This window comes from Halichoerus grypus, chromosome 1, assembly GCF_964656455.1.
Source record: "Halichoerus grypus chromosome 1, mHalGry1.hap1.1, whole genome shotgun sequence".
NCBI classification, from domain to species: Eukaryota; Metazoa; Chordata; class Mammalia; order Carnivora; family Phocidae; genus Halichoerus; species Halichoerus grypus.
The window spans coordinates 15,100,516-15,123,932 of NC_135712.1; the positions used below are offsets into that span (position 1 = coordinate 15,100,516).

The 23,417-nt window shown below is 38.7% G+C and overlaps 1 protein-coding gene and 1 long non-coding RNA gene across 3 annotated transcripts in view; one reads left to right on the forward strand and one right to left on the reverse strand.

Moving 5' to 3' along the window:
* LOC144379686 (uncharacterized) overlaps nucleotides 1-23,417 on the reverse strand; it is a 76,609-nt gene that overhangs the window by 31,590 nt on the left and 21,602 nt on the right. Inside the window, exon 3 of one of the 2 annotated variants that reach the window (XR_013443029.1) lies at nucleotides 10,421-10,559. The exons of the other annotated variant lie outside the window; for it this stretch is intronic. This is a non-coding gene — a long non-coding RNA (uncharacterized LOC144379686). The remainder of the gene's footprint in view (nucleotides 1-10,420; nucleotides 10,560-23,417) is intronic. 2 annotated transcript variants of the gene reach the window in all.
* On the forward strand, nucleotides 6,659-8,926 carry CLDN8 (claudin 8). The gene has a single exon (XM_036087403.2). The coding sequence runs from the start codon at nucleotides 6,994-6,996 to the stop codon at nucleotides 7,669-7,671; it is 678 nt and encodes a 225-aa protein (XP_035943296.1). The 5' UTR covers nucleotides 6,659-6,993; the 3' UTR covers nucleotides 7,672-8,926.

Genomic DNA, 23,417 nt, shown 5'->3' on the forward strand with positions numbered 1-23,417 from the left:
CATGGCTTAGCTCTATTTGCCTGGTTAATTACTTTTCCCTGTCCTGTTAACTCCAACTTTACAAGAGAAGTCATATTTTTGTGCTCCCATATTCACTGTTTGCTCATAAGGTCGTGTGTGTGTGTGTGTGTGTGTGTGTGTGTGTTTTCTATGCATGTGACCTTTTCACCCATAAATTTCTGTCTTATGATTTCTCATATTGCACAATGGCTTTTGCTATAGGAAACAAACACCTGGTTTTTCTTTGTCCTATTCAAAATGCTGTTGAAAACCACAATGTGCTGAGCATTATTCCAGAGAACAGCAAGAGATAAAGCTATAAAACGTTGCAAGCAATGAGTTAGGGTTAGAGCCAGACCTATGACATAGTGGGTAAAGAGCATGGCCTCAGGTGCCTAAAGGCTTGACTTCCTACACTGGACTTTCTACCTGTTAATCATGAGTCCTTGGGAGAGTTATTTAAACTCTGTAAGTCTTGGTTTCCTCAGTAAAACTGATACAATAATAATACTGTTCTAATAAGGTGATTGGGAGGGTCACATCATAGAATTAATTGTATCGCTTAATAATCTTAATTGTTAACATAACTTAATTATTGGGTAGTTCTCATGATTAGCATAATGGTGTTAGTAATAGTTCTTACAATATATTGTATTAAGCATATGAAGTCATTTTGATGATATTATCCTATGTGCATTTTTCTTTTCTCTTCCTTTTTGTAAGTAACCTGACTTAAGCTTGATGTAAATTGCTATGGGTTCAAAATAAAATTATGAGACGTGCTCTTTTAGGCCCTATCCATTATCTGATGTTATTATTTCCAGTCCTAATTAAGGCCTCTACCAGGCCAAAAATGTGTTTCCTTTTTTTTTTTTTTTTTTTTAAAGATTTTATTTATTTATTTGACAGAGAGGGACACAGCGAGAGAGGGAACACAAGCAGGGGGAGTGGGAGAGGGAGAAGCAGGCTTCCTGCCGAGCAGGGAGCCCGATGTGGGGCTCAATCCCAGGACCCTGGGATCATGACCTGAGCCGAAGGCAGCCGCTTAACCGACTGAGCCACCCAGGCGCCCCAAATGTGTTTCCTTTTTTAAGGGAGATGATGACTTTGTGTCTAAATTCTGTCATAGATCCTTCATTCTCCTCATTCAAAGGTGCACATAAACTGAGGGTTGCTGGAGGGGGAATGGGGTAACTGGGTGATGGGCATTAAGGAGGGCACTTGATGTTATGAGCACTGGGTGTTATACACAACTGATGAATTATTGAACACTACATCTGAAACTAATGGTGTACTATATGTTGGCTAATTGAATTTAAGTAAAAAAATAAAAATAAATTTAAAAAAAATCTTAAAAAGGTGCACATCATCCTTTACATTTCAACAGAAAGGATTATGACATGAAATAAAGAGATTTAAAAAAAATTGTTTCACAAATAATTCCCCAAGTAACTGTGTGGAATGCAGTTTATGCAACTTAAAACTGTTTATTTTGGCTTTTGGTCAAAGGTAGAAGAGGTGTTAGTGAGTCACTGAAAAGAGCATTCTAGTGAACTAATGAAGGTGACCATGACGTCACACCTTTGTGGGCCACTAATAAGTCCCTGCAAAACATAAAAGGGAAATTGTCCTATATTACAATAAGCCTAGGGCCCCGGTACCTGAGGCTGTTCACTTCATTGCACTGACTTTGTTTAATTCTTATTTTAGCCAAAAATACGTTCAGTGGCAGTTAGATTATTAATTAATACCATGACCAAGTCTGTTATTGATGGAGATGAGAATGGGAGATTGGTAAGAAAGGAGTACCAATGGCGACTTCATTGAGGGGACTCTGAAACTCTAAATAATAAGGAATAATGGTGGTGTGATTGCCCCAGTAAAAATGTCTCTGAATAGAGTATCTAAAGAAATAGGATGCAAACATCAGTGTCTCAGATATTTGGAAAAAAAAATCACAAAGCTTGGCATTATAGTTTTCAACAACATGCTAGGAAGGAAAAAAGAGCATGTTGAACAAATTCCATTGTTTTCATTAACTTTGACCACCTGTGTCATAGACATTCTCTTTCTCTAGTTTTGTTGTTGTTGTTGTTGTTATTTTCTTTTTTGTGGGGGGAGATATTAGACATACAGGAAAAGACTCAGGCTTTAGGTCCAAATCTGGGCTCCATTTGTGGGGAGTCAGCAAGTAAAAGCTGTGTAGCTTTAAAGATTTTTTTTTTTTAATTTATTTATTTGGCAGAGAGATAGCACAAGTAGGCAGAGTGGCAGGCAGAGGGAAAGGGAGAAGCAGGCTCTCCGCCGAGCAGGGAGCCCGATGCGGGGCTCGATCCCAGGACCCTGAGATCATGACCTGAGCCGAAGGCAGCCGCTTAACTGACTGAGCCACCCAGGCGCCCCAAAAGCTGTGTAGCTTTAAAAAAGGCGTAGTCTCTGTTTTGTTTTAATGTATTCAATTAGGAAAGGGTGCTTTCTAGGGATGTTTTAAACATAAGGTGTAGTGCATATAAGGAATATTTGACACGGGCAACATTTAATACCCATTAGTTATTATTACTAGCAAATTCCAGCTCCTTGAAAAAGTTTTCCCAGCTCATTAGAATTAGGGCAGTTCATCTCAATTCTGTCCACAGAAATTACTCATTAATTCCCACACAAAATAATTACACAGTATATAACTTAATTTTTAAAAGAATTATCTCCCTGGATTTCCAGTCCTTTAGTGGGGATATCACATAGACAAGGCTCGGTAAAGTACATGGACCTATTTCTTCAAATATGTCAGAATTCTCAGCAACTCAGATTTTCATTTTTAAAAATGCAGTGGAAAGTAGAAGAAAGATAAAAACATTTCAGTAATCATTATTCCCACGGTCTATTTTTTATTTACATTTATGTTTTCTTGGGGAGGGAGTTCTGTAATAAAGAAAACTCCTGGGACATTAAGAATAGACCTTTCAGATGTGGATTAATTAATCTGATTTGCTAGTATCTAGATGTCATGGATTGCAGCTTCGTCTCCCCCCAAAATTCTCATTTTAAATCCTAATGCAGTGGTTTTTAGGGGTGGGGGTCATTGAGAAGTGATTAGGTTTAGATGGATGAGGGCTCCACCCTCATGATGGGATTAGTGTCCTTATTAGAAGAGAATGTGGAACTCTCTCTCTTTCTCTCTTTCACTGCCAGAAAGAGCAAGGAAATGGCCATTTGCAAACCAGAAAAAAAAAAAAAAAGGCTCCCCCCAGAACTCCACCAGCTGGTCCCCTGATCTCAGACTTCCCAGCATCCAGAGCTGGGAAAAATTAATTTCTGTTATTTAAGCTCCCAGTCTATTGTATTTTGTTAAAGCAACCTGAAGTGACTAAGACACTAGATAATTAGTATACAGGAAGGAGTTCATAGAGCAATTAACTATAAACCATAGAGGGGGCAAATATGGAGGGAACTGCTAATGGATACAGGGCTTTGAGAACAGAGAACATGAATAGCTGGTCATCATGAAGGACAAATAGGGTGATAGCTCAAGAACATGTAGCAATGCACAATATTATTTTGGGAACCACATACAAAGAGATCTATTGATATGTTCACTTGTTTTCTCAGGACAAGATGATCAGCCAAGTACAGTTAATTAACAGTGAAAAATAATTAAAAATAAATACAGGTTGAAACTGTCAACACAACAGAGAAAAATAAATACAAAAGCAAATCCAGAAAACAATAGAAATTGGCAACTGCTTGATTGGCAGAAGCAAAGATTATTTCAAGTAGTGATAAGAATTAATAGAAACCCCAGACTAAAGAATTGTTGGTTAAAGATTAATTGCTGTAGAAATAAGGATGACAAAACCAAGGGCAGTCTGACAGTGACACTGTGTGTTATCGTTTATAAAGGGAAAGCATTTGCATGTGTTATGTAGTTATCAGGGCTGAATTTAATTTAGTAAATTTAATTGCTAAACTTAAATCATGCTTCTGATAATATAGACAAAAGGGAGATCTCCAGGGAGTGAATACAGTGGGTCAACATGAGCATGCTTTTCTTTCACGGCTTCTTGGTATCTTTTGCTTCTTCCATAGAAATGGAAGTACAGATTATAGAACCATCTGTGTTCGTTGCTCTGCAGTTCTGAATTTAAGAACAGCAAAAATGTTATCAATGTGTTTATTCTCCAACCATCACTGCTTTCTGAATTTCGCAGGCAAGTTAGTCATTTCGTAGAGACATAATATTATAGAAAAGCAGGTAAGCAGTTAACTTGACTGTTTAATCTCTGAATTTAGGCCTTTCTGTCCCTAGCAAACTTGGTTATTACCATTTTTCTCTGTCTTTCTCATTTCCTACGACCTTTAGGGCACAATTATTTCAAAATATCATGGGGTTAGCTGGATCACTGTGTGATAAGAAACCTACCTGGATGCCCTGGGCTAGTTTCTGCTAGGACAAGCTACCTCTATAATTATTCTAATGTGAACCCAGGGTTGGTTTCTCATTCTGATCCTAATCTTCTGGCCAGGACAATTTTAGTGGTAGAGTACTAATATTTTTGAAATGAGAAAAATATTTTTTGTGAAGTAAGGTCCAGGTTCAGCTCAATGCTTAAGGAAGGAGAGGTTTGATAGTACGCGAAGTCAACGGGTCCATTGGTGTGCGCCTGGGAAGCAGCTCCTATGAAGGCAGACACACTCATGTATGTAATTTCCTGTTCCTGTCTCAAGTTTTCCCATTTTTATGGGGATATTCAGCTATATCTTAACAGAGCTCCTAAAAATATGTCACATGTGAATTTAAAAAAAGAAATTTTGGGGGCGCCTGGGTGGCTCAGTCGTTAAGCGTCTGCCTTCGGCTCAGGTCATGATCCCAGAGTCCTGGGATCGAGCCCCGCATGGGCTCCCTGCTCTGCGGGAAGCCTGCTTCTCCCTCTCCCACTCCCCCTGCTTGTGTTCCCTCTCTCGCTGTGTCTCTCTCTGTCAAATAAATAAATAAAATCTTTAAAAAAAATAAATAAAAATAAAATAAAAAAATAAAAAAAGAAATTTTGATTTGATTCCCTACATGTGTGTGTATATATATATATATGTATGTATATGTGTGTGTATAATATTTATGTAATTTATATTTAGTCATTGGTTCAACCAGCTATGCCACTCCTTTTCCCACATTGGCAATTAAAGATAAAAAATAATCTGCTGTTTTGATTTCAACTGTTTTACTGTGGATGACAGATTATTTTTCCAAGATCAACCTATTTCCCTCTCCATCACAAATCTGTAACTGATACAAGCCTGAAGGAGAAAATGCTAGATAGTTCTGTCAGCATAAGGAACACCCTATAGTTTAGTCCTTAACAAGGCAACAAATGAGAAAATTATTGCAAATATCAAGTGTTAATTTCTTAACTTTCAACCTGTCCCCTCTAATAAATTAACAATTTGGACTACTATCCATTTCTTTTGTTTTATTTGTTTTTCCAAAGACAGTTCACTCTGGCATCTTCCTCTTCCCCTCCCTACCGTGTACCACTTTTGTTTCCATAACCTCTGTGAACTACTCAAGATTTTCTGAAACCATTAAAATTTTAAAGTTTAATAAGTGAGCAAGAAACACCTTCCCCCATACTCAGAGTTCAGGTCGTACAAGGAAGCAGGGAAGAAGTAAAATTGTAAAGAAAAGACTGTTTTTATGATGTAAAGATAAGATTAAAGTACAGCTCGAAATTTGAAAAGATTTGAAAAGGAAAGGCACTCCAGTGGATATCTGGGGAAAATTGCTAGTGGAGTTTCCCAAATCAACATGCATGTTTATTTCTGCACTACCACTGTCAGCATCATTATTTTGAGAAGAAACAGTCCAAATTGCTTTACATTTAGGGGCTTCTATCTCCCCCTACAGACATGGTATTAAAGACCAGTTTAGTTAATACGTAATACAATTCAATTCAAGAACACAGTCACCTTATCCTGTAAATATTTCATATAGAAATATCAGCCATTACATAGACCCAGGACTCTTGTACCATCTACAGAATTCGAGTTCCTCCAGTCTAGGAAGACAGAGCAGCAAAGATAGAGCCACAAAAGAAGATAGATTTGTAAATCACTTCATTGCTTGTTATCACGCATGCTTGCTATGTAAGAAAATCATATGGATTAATTTATTGTTTCTGCGACTGTTTCTCTTATAAATCAAGATTATCAGGAAAGTACCAATCAAGTTTTTCTGGCTCAATAGAGAACAATATGTGTTTGGTACCATGGAGAACAACATTTATATTTAATTACTTTCGTCTTATTTTGTCCTTGGTGTGATCAGTTCCCTGATTTCACCACAGTCAAGCTTGCTTTGAAATTGTAGACACAATTAAATCAACCACTTGGATCACATGTGTCCCAAAGAATGTGGTTTCCCAGGTATGAGCAATCTATCAATACCCTACTCTCCTCTCACTTTGGCATTCTGACAGTCCTAGCCAATTTCTTAGGCAGATTATTTTATTTTATGCCTTGGTCACAGAAGCTCTTATAAAGAGTTTCAGAATTGCCTGTACAAAGTACACCTTTGATGTTGCAAGAGATTGGTGCATTTCTTGATGATTGTGCAAACACTCGTAATTGTGCCTGCAGGTAAACATATTGCTGTCTTCTTGGAAAACTGAGAAGTACAAAGAATGTTTATGTGCAGGTCCAGTCGTTCCAAGTATCTCTTGTCGGTTTAGACACACCTGGGTTACCATCCCCCTCTTATTGGCTGAGAAAGTTGCCCCACCTGATTTGTAAGTTTACCTGTCCTAGTCAATGTTGGGGGGGGGGCGGGTGGCACTTCAGCCAGCCAACACTGGATTTAATCCAGCTAGAAGTAGCAAAGCAGCTCTGAAAAACCACTGGGCTCTGAGTTCATTACTACAGGAAAACTGTTCTCTCCCGAGGCACAGAGAAACTTGCTCCTACCGGCTCAGGAGTTTGGTGGGATAAAACCCATCCAGGAGGACAATGGCTACCTACGCCCTGCAAATCGCTGGACTGGTGCTTGGTGGTGTTGGCATGGTGGGCACACTGGCTGTCACCATCATGCCTCAGTGGAGAGTGTCTGCCTTCATCGGAAGCAACATTGTGGTTTTTGAAAACTTCTGGGAAGGACTGTGGATGAATTGCGTGAGGCAAGCTAACATCAGGATGCAATGCAAAGTCTATGATTCCCTGTTGGCTCTCTCTCCAGACCTACAGGCATCCAGAGGGCTGATGTGTGCTGCCTCTGTGCTGTCCTTCCTGGCTTTCATGACCGCTGTCCTGGGCATGAAATGCACCAGGTGCACTGGGGACGACGAGAAAGTGAAGGGTCACATCTTGCTAACGGCTGGGATCATCTTCATCGTCACAGGCACCCTGGTGCTCATCCCGGTGAGCTGGGTTGCCAATTCCATCATCAGAGAGTTCTACAACCCGATAGTGGAGACTGCCCAAAAGCACGAGCTTGGAGATGCTCTCTACATAGGCTGGACCACGGCGCTGGTGCTGATCGCTGGAGGGGCACTGTTCTGCTGTGTTTCCTGTTACAGTGAAAAGAGCCGAAGCTACAGATACTCTGTCCCTTCCCATCACACAACCCAGAAAAGCTATCACATGGAAAAGAAGTCACCGAGCGTGTACTCCAGAAGTCAGTATGTGTAGTTGGGTCTAGTTTCTAACTTTACTGATAAAGCCAGCAAATGGCTGAAATGCCCACTGTTTTCTAAAAATGGAACCCAAAGGAACATTGATTTGCCATTCTTAACTGCCTAACATTAATTACAGGAACTGAGCATTGGCTATTTATGATTCTATAAGCTATTTCGCAGAATGAGATATTACACACAGTGCTTTGATTGTTCTAGGAAGTGCAGTAATATGTTTTCTAAAATGATTCATGCATCTTTTCCTTTCACCAGTTACTTCAAAATGACATTGTTAAAGACTGTATTATTTTACAGCTGTGATTTCTCTATGACACAGCATTATGTATGTAGATCAGCATGATGTTTATATCTCACATAAATAGAGACAGGCTTACAGGGTTCTATTTTAAACGAAATACTGATTCAATACACTGAATAAATAAAATCCAACTATTGCTTTTCAGGAGAGTCGGGGAAAAGATTGAAGAACGTTAATATTAATTGTGTAAAAACAGCTTAGTGATTAACGTGCTCGATTTATAACGAAGGTTAAAATGAAGGCTTTAATCAGCAGCGTAAAGGAAACTAAATGGCTTTCTGATATCTTGTTTTTCAACCTAGAAGTTAGAAATCCTAACTCCTTTATCCTCTTTCCCCAGAGGCCTTTCTTTTCTTGTATATTAAATGAACATCTTTTAAAAGGCAGATATTTTGTCAAGGGGCTTTGCATTCAAACTGCTTTTCCAGGGCTGTACTAAGAAGAAAGATAAAACCATAGTCTAAGAAACATTAAAGACTTCAGGAAAGTGAATTTTTTTTTTCCTCTGAAGTTTTTATGGTCAGGGAAGGATACATTTTGACAAGAAATCATGTATGTACGTGAATATTTTCGTAACTATTTGAATATAGACTTTGGGTTTTTATTAATATAAATAACAGGATAGGACAATAATATGTCTTAGTTTTTAGTTGCTTACCAAAAAACAAAAACAATTTATTCTTTGTATACTCTATCTGCTCCTAAGATATCGGTAGATACTGAGTTCAAATTGTCATTTCAATCCCATCAAAAGTAAATATTTTACTTATTCCATTTTTTATTCAGTCTTACTAAGTTATAGAGAAATACTATATCTTTGTGTTTCCCCCAAACCTGATGCAACTGATAATTCACTTTGAAAGTTTGTATCCATATTTTTCTAGCTTAAATGACTATATATATGTATGTGCTTTATGTCCTTTATATTAATAAATTGTGCCTTTTATATAAATTTGATATTTTTTTCATTCTTCTTTTTTTGTTTATTAACTTGTAAAGAGTTTTTAAAATCCTGATATTTTTAGCTTTCCAATTTTAAAAAGAGGCCGCATTTTAAATATAAAGTTAGATTCAGCATTAATTTTTGAGAATATAAAATACTACATATTATTTAACAACATTATTCCTTATAATCATTGCATCCATACACTAATATTTGATGTGGACACTGTATTTGTAATTATTAAGATAGTGCTGTAGGGTCCAACAAATCTATATACTATAAATATGTATGTTTAAGCCATTTCTATTAAGCTACTATTAAGCCATTTCTATAAAAGCTTTCCATAGCTAAAGAAGTTTCTACTTCTGAGAAATAACATTAATTAATACTAGTGGCTAATGTTTTAGGGGCACATATTATATGCTAGGACCTCTACTGCTTTATATGAATTATATCACTAATGATCATCACAGATGAGGACACATGGGGACAGTTCAGTGATGACCTAATAGAGGCAGGGGAAAGAAAAGAACCATCTGACTTCATAGCCCATGCTCTTTCTTTTCAGGGAAAGTAGATTTTCTTCAGGAGCATTCAGTTTATCAACTAATCTTTGTATGTGGAAATGACCTGCTTCACTAGTATTAGTTGGGAAAACTTTCAGTGTTTTTTGTTTTGTTCTGTTTTTCTGGGGTTGGTGATTTTGCAAGAGCTAAGTGCTAATTTATCCTAGGAAGGCTTGCCCCCTTGGGTTGCACCATTCATGAGAGCAGAAAGGAGGGAAAACTGAGTGCCTTGGAGAAGTAATCCAATCTTCTAAATACCGGTCAAACATCCTCTTCACCTAGAAAGCTCTCCAGGAAGCCCCAAATTCAATTTTTATTTTCCCCTTCTTTTCTCTACAACAGAATTATAACCCTGCTAGTTTTTCTTTGTCACCACCTCTTGAGTACCTCTGAAATCTTTCTCCAACTTTCCACACTTCCTGTCACCTCAGCTCTTTCCTGCCTGGTTGAAAAAGCCTTCCAGACTTGTGTCACGACCAGCAGGATCTTCTTGCCCCAGCCCCCCACCACGATCCTATCTCAGTTCTTCCTAAAATGCATCTCACCCCCCTAATCCTTGTAGGAATGCTCCACTGCCAGAAAGGAGGTAGAAATGTCTTAGTGGATGATAACTATGGGGAGGGAGACAAACCGTATCACACAGTCCGCTGGTATATAACCAGTATGATTACAGTTACGAAGCCAATGTCCAGACACTAGAATAATTCACATGCCAAAGGGCTTCTTCAATATCTTGAAAGAGAAGCACTGGAATTGGGAAATGACTTGATTAGTAGCACATTATGTACAAGAGGACATTTTATAATGTTGTTTTATAATGTAGTTTTATGGAGAAACAAGGTGACGTGATGGAAAGAACACAGAGGACATGGTTTTATAACCTGACCTTAGGGCTGGGTTTTGTTTTTTTTTTTCTCCTTGTTTTTCACTGTATTACCTGCTACCCCACCGGGAACCCCTTCCACGGATTCCGTATTCAGAAGGACTTTCTCATGCACCGCTGGAAGAGTCATTAGGCTGCACCATGCTGAGTTTCAGGGATTCAGGGATGTTTTTGTTTCCAAGGAATCTATGATCTAATAATAAGAGGCAAGAGCAAGAATTATAGCCTTCACTGCATGCCTACCACGTGCTTGGTGCTTTTCTTTCTCTACCATATCAAACTAACAATTCTGTGAATTACATATGAGACCATGAGAACACTGTGTCTCAGATTATGTTATATATAACATCATATATACATACCTGTGTATTTGTGTGTGTGTGTGTATGTATATATATATATATATATATATATATATATATATATATATATATTCAAGAGCCTGTGTTCTTCCTACTGCAATATTGTCCAAAGGCATCCCTTCCAGAGTAAACTCTGTGAACAGTAGGTGTAATCTCACCACCTCATCTCCTAGGCTCCCTATGCCTCCCTGGTCACAGCACCCTTTCCCCCTGACCCCAGGGTAGACCTCACCATCAGTTTTTGCTACACTTTTATTCCCTTTCTCCCCTGTCTTAAACTCTACAGGATTTGCTGCTTCTTAGTTTCTGACATCCATCATTTTTTTTTTTTCCCTTGGAATATATTGTATTTTTCTAGACCCCTGTCATAGGCCTTGTATTTCAAATTCTCCAGGCCTTCTTTGTTGTCCTGAGAAGGACTCCCAGAGCTGCCTGGATCCCTGCGACCCCTCCTTCCAGCCCTGACCCCACTCCCTCCGTGTGCAGCGCAGGGCAGCAGCTGGGACCCAGCCAAAAGGCAGAGCCCACAGGCCTGCTTTCTTGCAGATCTTCAGGCTCTGCCAGATTCTAAGAGGAAAGAGCAGGGCAGTATTCAACGCTGAGAATAGTGAGAAGGCAGGGATCACTGGTTCAGAGGCCCGAGGCCAGGCCTGAAGCTCTGTGCTGGGGATGAGGGGGCCAAAGGGAGACCTGTAGGCTCTGCCTGCCTCACAAATAGTCCTAGGAGGAGGGAGACATTTGTACTCCTGTGTCATCAAGGGGGATAACTTCAGAGGTCAGAAAAACTATGGGAGGCCCACACAGGGACTGGGTTCCCTCTTATTCTGGGGCCTGGGAGAGTGAGGATACTGAGGGCTGGGAGCTCAGAGGTGACTTTGCAGGGCCCCAGCAGGGAGATGGCAACTTTCAGGTCACTAGGTCACCAGCCAACAATGAGCGCTCCTGCCACACTACGGTGTGCTGTGGCTGATTATGGCAACTTAACTTCCACAAGGAAAAGAGATGTTAGAATCCTGTACGGAGTTCAACAGCCAGCAGAAGGAAGTGTGGGCTGAATGCTCATAACTGGCAGGCAACCTTTGAGGAAACAGACCTGCTGGGAGAGAGAGGACATCTTACACAAACAAACAAATACCTATAAGAGCCTAAACTAGATCCAATTGCAGGATTAAAAGGCTTCTTGTTACTTGAATAATATAGTTTCCACATTTAAAAAATCTGCAAGAAACGGAGAGTTGAGGGGAGTCAATGCTGAAGTAAGAATTGGATGTTTGGAAGACCAAGTAGAAGACAAGCTCATAACACAGAGCAAACAGAGGAAAAGATGCAATTCATGAGGAAAAATAGAGGACTCTGAGAACAAATTCAAGGACCTAAAGAGCAAATTTGGAGAGAAGAATAAAGACCAGATGGGAGGAGGAGCAGTCCTTTGACATGAAAAATCAGTGTTTAAAATGAAAGGCTCAAACTCGCAGATAGAAAGAGCTCATTGAGGTCCTGGAAAAACCAAAAAGAAAGTTTGTAGTTAAATTCTTAAAGTGACAACAAAACAAAACAAAAACAAACAAACAAAAAACCCAAGTATGCAAGATTTCACCAACCATAAGAAATTACTTAATAACAGTAACAAAAAAAAAATCATACTTGCATCCAATATTTCCACCACAAACCTAGAAGCTGGTGGATTACTAAGTAAAGGCCTGGGAGAGCAAATCCCCAACCTAAGAAGTCTACTCCCAGGAAGAACCGCATTCCTCTGTGAGTAAGAGAGAAAGGCATTTTGTGGCTAGTCTAGGATCTAGCAACTCTATTCTTCCTAAAGCTAATCTGAAGCCAATACTAAAGCAATGAATGGTGGAGGTCACTGCAAGGAAGGGAACATGGAAAGGAGGGGAGCTTTGGTCAGCCATGACTCTTGCAATAAACAGAAGGAATTGGCTGGTCCCAGAACTGGGAGGAACATTTGCTCCAGGAAACTACTACAAATATGTCACCGTTGGCGCTCAAGTTCATAAGCACTGCCCTCCCCGTCCTGCAGATAACTGGACTCCTTTAGCATGGAAAACAGAAGAATACAAAGTCATCTAACGGTCCAGCCTCAGAGTTCTTTTTTCTTCTGATCTTCTGCTCCAGGCTCCACAGTGTCCATACTCTAGCCCATCAGGCTCCATGTCATTTCTTTGCCACCAGGAATTCTTTACCCAAGACCTTGATTGTCTGCAATGCCCTCATCATCCTTTATCACCAGAGATGGTTGAGCCCTTGAGCTGTTATCCTGGATTCCTTTGGCTTTGCCCATGCACCCCCTGTGCCAGGCCAGCCCAGTGTCAGCTGGGTCCTGCTGTAAGACAGATATGTACCAGCTGGCCTGCCTCTCCACCTGGAAAGCAAGCTTAGTCTTTCTTAGACTAAGAGCTCTGTGGGTCCCCCTCCTAGTCCCTCAAATCACTGTGGATCGTAAATCTTCTTTGCCCTATATTGCTTAATCCCACTGTCTGCCCCTTTCCCCGACTCTTCTTCATATGCCAATAAATACATATGAATGTATTTGAGACAGAAAGAAACTTTTATAAAAATATAAAAAAAATCAGGAGAAAAAATATTCCATTTAAAAATGCAGAGAAAAATAATATTCCATTGTAAAAAAAATTAGAGAAAAGAAATATTGCATTCAAAAAATGCAGTGAAAAAAGACAAAAAAATCTAAATTGAACATTTTCCTGATTCAGGAAAGAATTTACACAGTCCTTCTTAGCAATGGGCTAAGAGAAAAATTGGCTTTTCTTGTTTTACTTTTAATTTTTTAAAAGATAGGATAAATTTTACTAGCAGGCAGCAAAACAAAACAAATAGGAAAACCATCCATGTACCCACCTATTTCTTATTTGGCTTTTCTCCAGATACCCCATCTTCTTCCTTAACTACCAGTCTCTAAAATCATTAACTTTGTTCCTATCTTTGGTTATTTTTTGCATTTTGCAATTGATATGTGTGGGGGGGGGGGAAGGAAGAAAGCCCATGGTTGAAGACTTTTTTCTTTGTTTTTGTCTGCAAGCTAGTAAGAATATACTTGTGCAAGAACCGTAAATGAATCTTTCTACCTCTCTCTCTTATTTTTTTCTGAATTGGACCAGCTTTCTTATGCTTTTATCCCCCTTAGAGTAGAAATACAGGTAGATACCTTGAGATCCTCTTTGAAGAGGGTACTGTGATTTATTAGATGCTAAATTGTAGAAATGCTTTAGAAATTAAACTGCCCTCCAGCTTTAAAGCAGAGAAGCCTTCTGAAGGCAACGAAGCCTAGTCTTACAGCCCAACTGTGGTCCAACACTGAATCTTGATACAATGCTTTTACATTTATCAAAGGGATAATGAAAAGAGAAAAAAAAAAGATTTAGCGTTGGGCTCCATTCTGGTTATTTCTTACTAAATGACAAACTGTCCCAGAACTTGGTGGCTTAAAACAATAACTGTTTAATATATCATGATTTTGTAGGTTAGAAATCCCAGCAGGGCTAGCTGGCCTATAGACTGACCACAGCTGCTAGCTTGGGTCCAAAGAGCCCATGATGACAATTTCCCTCACTGCCTAGCACTTGGCAATGATGTCTGAAAGTCTGGACTCAGATGGACCCCTCTTCTTGTACATGTGGTTTTAGGGCTTCTTCACCATCTCCTTCCAGCAAGGTAGTCAGACACCGAGCATGGTGGATGGGAGCTCTAAGGATCCAAGGGAAAGAAACAATACTTTTGATAGGCCTGGCGTAGTTTTCACCATTTGCAATTGGTCAAAGGCGTCATGGGTCAAAGAGAGGGAAAATAAACTCTACTGCACAATGGGAGGACGGCCAAAGAACACAGACCATCTTCAATCCACTCTAGGTCCAAGTGAGATTTTAAGAATTGAAAGAGAATTTTTTCTTTCAAATGGACTCACTTCATGAAACACAGGCACAATTTAAATGGTGTCTTGTATTTTAAATTAGATAAAAGGACACATGTTTTCTATTGGACAAAAGCAGGTGTAAGGACAAATATGAATTAAAAATAAGAGGCTTATTTCTTCCTGTTGAAAATAAAGGAGGAGATTTCGCTCCTCTCCTTTTTCTTAGAGCATTTACTTTAGAAAACTTGTAAGTGCTTTCTTCTTTCTTTGAAATGTATATAAATCCCTTAAGTACTAGACAGGCCTTCTATCAGCTTTGTGATCCAGGAATGTTTTCCTGTAGGACTTGGGAGCTCTCCCTTTTAAATGTAAGCGTGAGGGGAGACAGCACCCCATCTCTGGTTTTTGTGGGAGTGTAAGTCTTGTGCCAAGTTGCAAAATGATTAATCATAAAAATATGAGAAGTTTGTTTTTCTTCTGGATAAAGTCATTAGCTAACATAGATGATCACCTTAATTACCAGGCAAATTTGGGATGAACTCTGTGTGAGAAAGGTGTTGTCAAATCCTTTTGCTTGAGGAATAGCTGTTTATCTCGAAAGCATGTGTGTAGTGGGTTGTATCCACCTGACTATGTAAAAAGGTGATCTTTCTTTCTGTCTTTGTAATCCTTTAGCAGATTGCCTGTCATGCACATCACATTCTGATTTAATGCTTATTCAATAATGAGGGGCGCCTGGGTGGCTCAGTCGGTTAAGCATCTGCCTTCGGCTGTGGTCATGATCCCGGGGTCCTGGGATAGAGCCCCGCATCGGGTTCCCTGCTCAGCAGGTAGCCTGCTTCTCCCTCTCCCTTTGCCCTTCCCCCTGCTCATGTGCACACACTCTCTCTCTTAAATAAATAAATAAAAATCTTAAAAAAAATGCTTATTCAATAATGAAACTGATTTTGGGGCACCTGGGTGGCTCAGCCGGTTAAGCGCCTGACTCTTGATTTTGGCTCAGGTCATGATCTCAGCAGTCTGCTTGTGACTTTCTCTCTCCCTCTCCCCCCCTCCCCACTCACACACGTGTGCTCACTCTCTCTAAAATAATACTACTAATAAATAATAATAATAATGAAATTGATTTCTTTCCCTACTACCTTTGTGGAAAAGTTTCTGGGTGGGAAAATTTTGTTTTTAATTACATTTCTCCAACATAAGCCATGATAAGAAAAAAACACAGATGAGAAAAATTTCCATAATCTAGAAATTTATGCTTGGTAATAATCAGAGATGTTTCCAAATGTTTTGTAAATGGACGTAGAAGGCCTACTTACAATGATGGAAATTGGAAACAATCTAAGTGAGCCACAGAGAGAGGTTATATAAGAGATGGTGAGCCTGTCCACGCAATTGCATATTTTCCTGCTACTGAGGAATCCTTAATGACATACATATTGTTTCTGATATAATGTTATGAAAATAGAATAAAACCAGTTTTAAAATTCCATACTGGGCGCCTGGGTGGCTCAGTCGGTTGAGCATCTGCCTTCAGCTCAGGTCATGATCCCAGGGTCCTGGGATCGAGTCTCGCATCGGGCTCCCTGCTCGGAAGGAAGCCTGCTTCTCCCTCTCCTACTCCCCCTGCTTGTGTTCCCTCTCTCACTGTGTCTCTCTCTGTCAAATAAATAAATAAAATCTTAAAAAAATAAATAAATAAAATAAAATTCCATACTCACCACAACCATGATTAAATATCTCTCTCTCTGTCTCTCACATACACACACACAGATACACACAAACAAACAGCTGGAAAAAATTGATTGAAATGTAAACTTATATGTGATTACTTTCTTTTAAATATTTTCTGTACTTACATTTTTTTTTAAAAAGATTTTGTTTATTTGAGAGAGAGAGAGAACGAGAGAGAGAGAGAAAGTGCACCTGCACATTCATGAGTGGAGGGAGGGGTAGGGGAAGAGGGAGAAGCAGACTCCCCTGCTGAGCAAGGAGCGCGATGTGGGGCTCGATCCCAGGACCCCAGGATCATGACCTGAGCCAAAGGCAGACGCTTAACCAACTGAGCCACCCAGGAACCCCTGTACTTTCATTTTCTAATGAACAAGTATTTTCATGGTGAAAAATAAATAAATAAACTTATAAACGAGTACATTTTAAGGCTAGAAGTATACAGAAAACAGTAGGTGGTTAACTTGGCAGAAAATCAAAACAGAACTGTGGTGGAAAGGGATTAGGAAAGATCATTAAACTCTGAGGAAAATCATAAAACTATGGGGAAAGGTGATGACAAATGACAAAACGGAATACGAAATGATGGGTGAATAGGAAAACAAAAGGAAGAATCAAAGCACATTTTTCCAGACCTGTGGAAAGAAAGACTTGTGAAGGAAAACCAGCCGGTTTACAATGTTTCAAGCAAAATTAATAATGTTAAGTGAAGAATAAGTCTGATAAAGCATTTTGGAAATACCTAAATTAAAAAAAAAATCATCCAATCAAATGAACATATATAAGGTGTATGTTCGAGTTCTACCCTTAAACAATAGCAAATAGTTTTTGTTCCATTCTGTCGTTTGACTTTCACTTTGGCATTTAATCCTTTAAACTGTCTTATTCTGTAGAGAGAATTCACTTTTTTTTTAGCATGGTAACAGGTAAATATAAACGTTTAAATTTCCAAGTAGCTAATTTTTTAAGCTCCATTTGTTAAAAAATCCATTCCCTGTCGTTTGCTGATGCATTATTTATCAAGTAGTAAATGCATACATGTCTCACTGTCTGTTTCTGGGCTATTTATTCTGCTTCATTGATCTCTGGATCTTTTAAAAGTATATTATCACTAATTGATACAAAAACTGGTAGTTTCATCAAGTCTGTGGATACTTGTCTTAAATATACTTCAGTTCTACTGACTTCTTAATGGAAATACTTTCACAGGGTGCTTGCCCCAATTCACTGCACAATAAACACCAAGAAGGAGAAAATGTATTAATAATGAGGAGACTAGATCAAATCGTTTTTTTGTGTTTGTTTGTTTTTGTTGTTGTTGTCTTTTTTAACAACTGTGACAGGGACTCTCAGTTAGTGTCTTGCTCCCATCTATTCTTTCCAATTTCAAAATCCACTGTGACATAAGAGCAGTTTGGGTTTAGAACACAGTTGGCACTATTCAGTTGGAGAGGGCTTTTATAAATCAAGGTTTAATCAGAAAGCCTTCTACCAAAAATCTATCAGGCTCGATGCAGAAGACTAGAACCTCATTTAAGAAGTCAGGATTCTAATGCTTTCTCTAACTAACTGTGTAAATTTGAGCAATGTATCTAACTAGTTCTTGAATCTGTTTCTTCACTGCTAACATAAAGACTAATGAGGTAGACTAGATGACACATTAGAACTCAATCAATCTCTAAAATTGTGAATTTTGAGGGGATGGTATCAGGTTCAAAAATACAGATGTCACTTTATTTTTGCCAATGGCCCTAAGAAGTCATTTTAGTGCTATTTTGGAACCCAAATCTTCCTATGCTATTTGCTCTCATTTATGTCTGCCCACACTGATAATCTGGAGACTTAATCCAAGAAAAATTCTATACTAGATTTGCCAAGGCTTACAGACAGGTAAGGTATCTACGACTATGGCCATACTACACAGTGTAGGATACATGGATCTCTGACAACCAATAACGATCCTTTATGTTTCCTTTCCTTTGGTGCCTGGAGAAGGTTTTCAGTATCTGCAGAACATTTACACAAGAGCCAAGTTAATAAATGATAAAAGAAATTGCTGGATTTTGTTTATACAGCTCAAGTAGCTAAGTGGTAAACCCAGAAAGCAGCAAATGTTTATTGAAAACCTATTATACAAGCAATAGTCTTTTAATAGTGAATCTTTTGAAACCTGTTGAACTGAGAACCTATCCAGAAGCATCAATTTGTGATTGTCATGTCTTCGACAGACCCCAATACACTGGGATTACTATGAAGTCTGTCTGAATCACTGGGTAGCATGAAATTGGTCTACTATCTCAGTGTACATGACCTTGGGTCTCAAGCACATGGCGTCACAAATTCCTTGATAACGGAGGACTGTGTTTACCATGTGCTGTTTGAAAATAAACCTTGGATTAATTCAGACCAAAGTTCTGTGATGAGGTTCCTTGAATCTAGAGACTGAAATCCAAAACCCACCCATTCTTATTGTTTTGCATTCAAAATCAATTTGTTAACTGGTTCTGTTTCTGATTACATATATCATATGTATGTATATATAATATATGAAATTTTACGAAGTGCTTTCCATTTAAAAATTTAGCCACATACCATCCAAAACTCCACCCCAAAGAGATAAGAGCATAAGGGAGTGGAGGAGTGCACACAAATGTAAATGTATCCGAATCCGAAGCCTGTGCCGTTCCATCATGGAAAGCTAGTATCACTTCCATCTCTGTGGCAGATGGAGTTGGTTTGTATCCCAGACGTGTTACTTTTAGTACCTCAAATTAATATCCTTTAAATATCCATTTAGTAGTTCTACAGTGGAAATAAGACAAACGGATTTATTTTTGGTTAACTTAACGTATATGTTGAAACAAATTCACTTACTGATTCACTTCCAAGAATGAATGGAAAGCCAACATTGTTTAAAAATCTAGCAAAACATTTTCTACCACTCAGTGTTTCCTTCTTTATCTTTGGGGTCCTTTTGTTATTTCCTAACTACACTACTTCTTAAGAGACGAAAGGCTTAACTTTAGATGTGCAAATTATTACTTGCTCCCAGTAAAAGCATCACTCAATGTACTAATGTGTTTCAGATTCTCAGCAGGATCAGACTTCATGTACATGTGAGAAAGATATGGAACAAAGACAGTTATTTGCCGGCAAAAAAGGGTGTTTTGCAAATTTCTAATCGGATATCTACTTCTGCAGAATTGGGTCCAATATTGCATATATTCATTGGGTTTAAAAAGAATAAATGGTGTTTTTTAAATTTATCTTGCTTGTTCTGGTTATTAGGATGAGACAGATAATCTCTGGAGGCTCTCTGTGTTCATGCTAGAAGAACCCTATCTATCACTGTTAAAAAGGAGAACAAAAGCATAGCATAAGAGGATAGATTTATGAGAAACACACTCCTAAGCAGGGATGAAGCTTTCTCTCCAAGCATCTACAATCCAGTTAAAAATGAGAGGTCCTGGGTGCTTGGGTGGCTCAGTCAGTTAAGCGTCTGCCTTCGGCTCAGGTCATGATCCTGGGGTCCTGGGATCGAGCCCCAGGTTGGGCTCCCTGCTCGGTGCGGAGCCTGCTTCTCTCTCTCTCTCTCTCTCTGCCCCTCCCCCCACTCATGTTCTCTTTCGCTTGTTCTGCTGCTCGCTCTGCTCTCTCTCTCTCTGAAATAAATAAATTTTTAAAAAAGGGACATCCTTCTAATACTCTATTATTTCTCATGTCCTATTTTGGTGGATCTCTTCTCCTCCTTCTCGCCAAATTTAATATCAATCTCCTGAAATTTTCTTTTTCTAAAAATTTCCCAGATTGGTAATTCCAAAGATCCAGTCCTCCAAATTCACCAAACACTTGCAGATGATCTGCACCAAGCTCAGTGACAGTGATTCCTCCCAGACCAGGCTGGAGGGTCTCCACATCACTCCACAGCTATGGGAAAACATATTCAATGGTATCTGTGTGAAGAAATTCATAAACTGAAATGTTGGACTCTAACATGAGAATGTAAACAAACTAGTGAATAATAAATTCTAAGTCTGGATAAGTTGAACCTAACCCGGATTATTCAGAATGTAGGCAAATAGAGGTATAGCCTTTAGCCTTTATGGGTTCCAGAGCTGTTATAGAATCTGATGAAAGCCATGAAATCTCATCCTAAAAAAAATTTATACACACATATACCATATATATATACTGACATGCAAGGTCTGCACATAATTTCTGGGTTTTGTAGACTACCCTGAATGGATTACATGCACACATGATTCATTCACTCAGCAAATGATTAATAAGCACCTATATATCTACATCTTCTAAATCTTGACTTTTAAGACCCGAATTATCCTGAAGGGCCTTTTTATAATTAAAATATATTTTTATTTCATTAACCTTAAGGCTGTTCCTTGCTGGATTTTATGATGCTCAAAAGAGTATCAGGCCTGAAGTATCTGAGAAAAAGCTAAAATAAGACAATGGATGATGAAGGGAGTTTAGACTGAAATTGCAGGATTCTTGGGATCTAAATAATTGATCTGTCTCATAATTTCTCTTAGGACCAGGTATGTCCTTTAGTGTTGAAACTTGAGCTCCAATTAAGAGGATCACAAGAATATCCTTGGAAAACAAGGAATCTGTGTACATATCATTGTGGGGATAGGACTGTTTTATTCATGAAAAAGAAAAGAATCTGGACAAATCAAAATATAGCATGTAAGAAGAAGACCATCTAGTAGACTAGTTAAGCTAGCTAGGCCATTAGGTCATATAGACCCAGCAGCAGATCCCACCTTTGTGACCCACTGCTTGTGAAAACCTGGACAAATTATTAAACCTCTTAGACAATTAGTTTTATCATTTGCAAAATCAAATAATAACAGAACCTCATAAATTAGTTCCTTATAAGATTCTATATAATGATGCCTATAAGGCACTTAACCAGGGCCCAGAACAGTGTAGGTATTCCCAATAATAATTGAATTACAAATGGCCCTTCTTGAAAGGTAAGTGACATCTGTGTACCACTTAAATATTACACATAGATGTTTAGGTATTTGGGATGAAGACAAGGTAAGATTTTGGAAAAAAAAATATTGGAATTCTAAGCTCAGATGAGAATTAGTGGATCAATGGTTCTCTACAATCAAAATGGTCATAAAACAACTGATTGGGACCAGCATTCAGTATTGTCAGAGATTATAACCTTAAAACCTCTCTCTTGCTCACACTCAGGAGACTATACTCACACAGACACTTTATGGAAACGCAGAGAGCCCTGATTAGTTAACAGAAGAGGGAGTAGTGATGTCACCCAGACACCAGGGGTCGCTCTCAGTTTAAGGGAAAAAACACCCAGTCCCCTTTATAAATTGAGAAGGTCAAAAGGTACTAAAGCTCAGGATAGACGTTTGGAACAATTCACTATTGTGGTTTAAATTTAGAATTCATCACAAATCTATTTTTTTCTTATTTATTTGAATTTCAAAAGAGAGCCATACATGGGAAAACAATGTAAAGCTATTTCTAACATTAAGACCACCATTTGCCTTGTACCACATGGATTTATTTTTTAAACTCTCCTTAGAGACTCCATAGTTTTACAAGTCATTTCCAAGTCATTTGTAGGCAAGAGATATTGTATCTACAGAAGTAAAATAGAGGAGAGAGATAGTATTTGCTAATGATGGGGTTTTTCAAATTACTTAAATAATTCAGTCTCCATTTCTCCCTAATGTGACTTATCCTTCATTTAATCATTCATGAAAATAGGTAAGATCCTATCTGTCCTATTTTTATTCATTCATTCATTCAGCAAATATTTATTGAGCATGGACTACGTGTGAGGCCTTGGGAATAAGGAAATTCATAAACATCAATCCTGATTCCTCACATAACAAATCACTTGACATTAAACTGAACCCCAGCTTACATTTTAGTGAGAAGGGACAGACAATGGGTATCCAAAGAGGCAAATAGATGAGAAACTGAATATGTAAATGGACAATGGCCAAACCAAATATAAAAATAAAACTCTGATCCACAGCCTGTTGCAACCTGCCCATAACACCAGCCCCTCTATCTATAATAAGCAATTGAGGAAGTCAGCCTGCTATAAATCAGCCTGCTAAGAAGTCCAACTGCTATCTGTAGTAATAATCCAGGGTGTTAAACAATAACTTCTTTAACAATTGACCCAAATGACCAACACTTGATTAGTAATTGATAGCTTCCCTAATGTTGCCTCTACTTCCCACTTAACACCAACTAGAGAAAGCACAATATGTGCCCCTCACCAATCACATAGGATGCCTGCCTTCTGGTTAGCCTGCCTACAGCCTCCCCATGCCCACAGCCCACAATCAGGGCACACCTAACGTCTTCCCTCCTTCCTCTATGAAACTTTCCCTTTCTTTTGCCTGCCTTTGAGTCTCTGTCAAACACAGATGACAGTGGCTGATTTCCTTGCTATATAGCAAGCTCAGAATAAATAGCCTTCGCTTTTTTCCTTTGGTTAGTCTTTATTTGTTTCCATATATAGAATATGACAGGTTTGGAAAAGTATTATGGAGAAAAATAAATCATAATTAAGGAATAGGAGTACCTGTGGGAGAGAGGTTTATTTTATGTAGAGTGGCGAGGCAAGACTTTTTAAGCAAAGACCTAAAGTAAGTGAGGGCTGGGCTGGGTGGATATCCAGGGAGGGGCATCCCTGTATGAGGAAGAGCAAGTACAATCTTGAAGGGGAGACTGCTTATGTGGTTTGAAAAATGGACATTTTCAGAGTCAATACAAGCAAGAGAGAGAGAGTGGCCAGGTAGGAGTTCAGAGAGGCAGTGAGCCTTAGAGTAAGGCTCTAGAGTAAGAAGAGACACCTTTGGAACTTGAAACAGAGGAATGGCATGATCTGACTTGGTTCTCGAAGTAACACCCTGACTGTTGTGTTGAAGTAGACTGTAGGGAACAGGTTGCAGTAATGCAGACAAAGATGGCAGTGGTTTAGATGGGGGGATAGTATAGTGGAGCTCATGAGACGTTTTTTGGTTTTGAATATGTTTGAAGGCAAATCTTTTTATTTTTA

What these genes read in the sequence shown, in the direction of transcription:
- CLDN8 (XM_036087403.2), top strand. Translation starts at nt 6,994, where the DNA reads ATGGCTACCTACGCCCTGCAAATCGCTGGACTGGTGCTTGGTGGTGTT.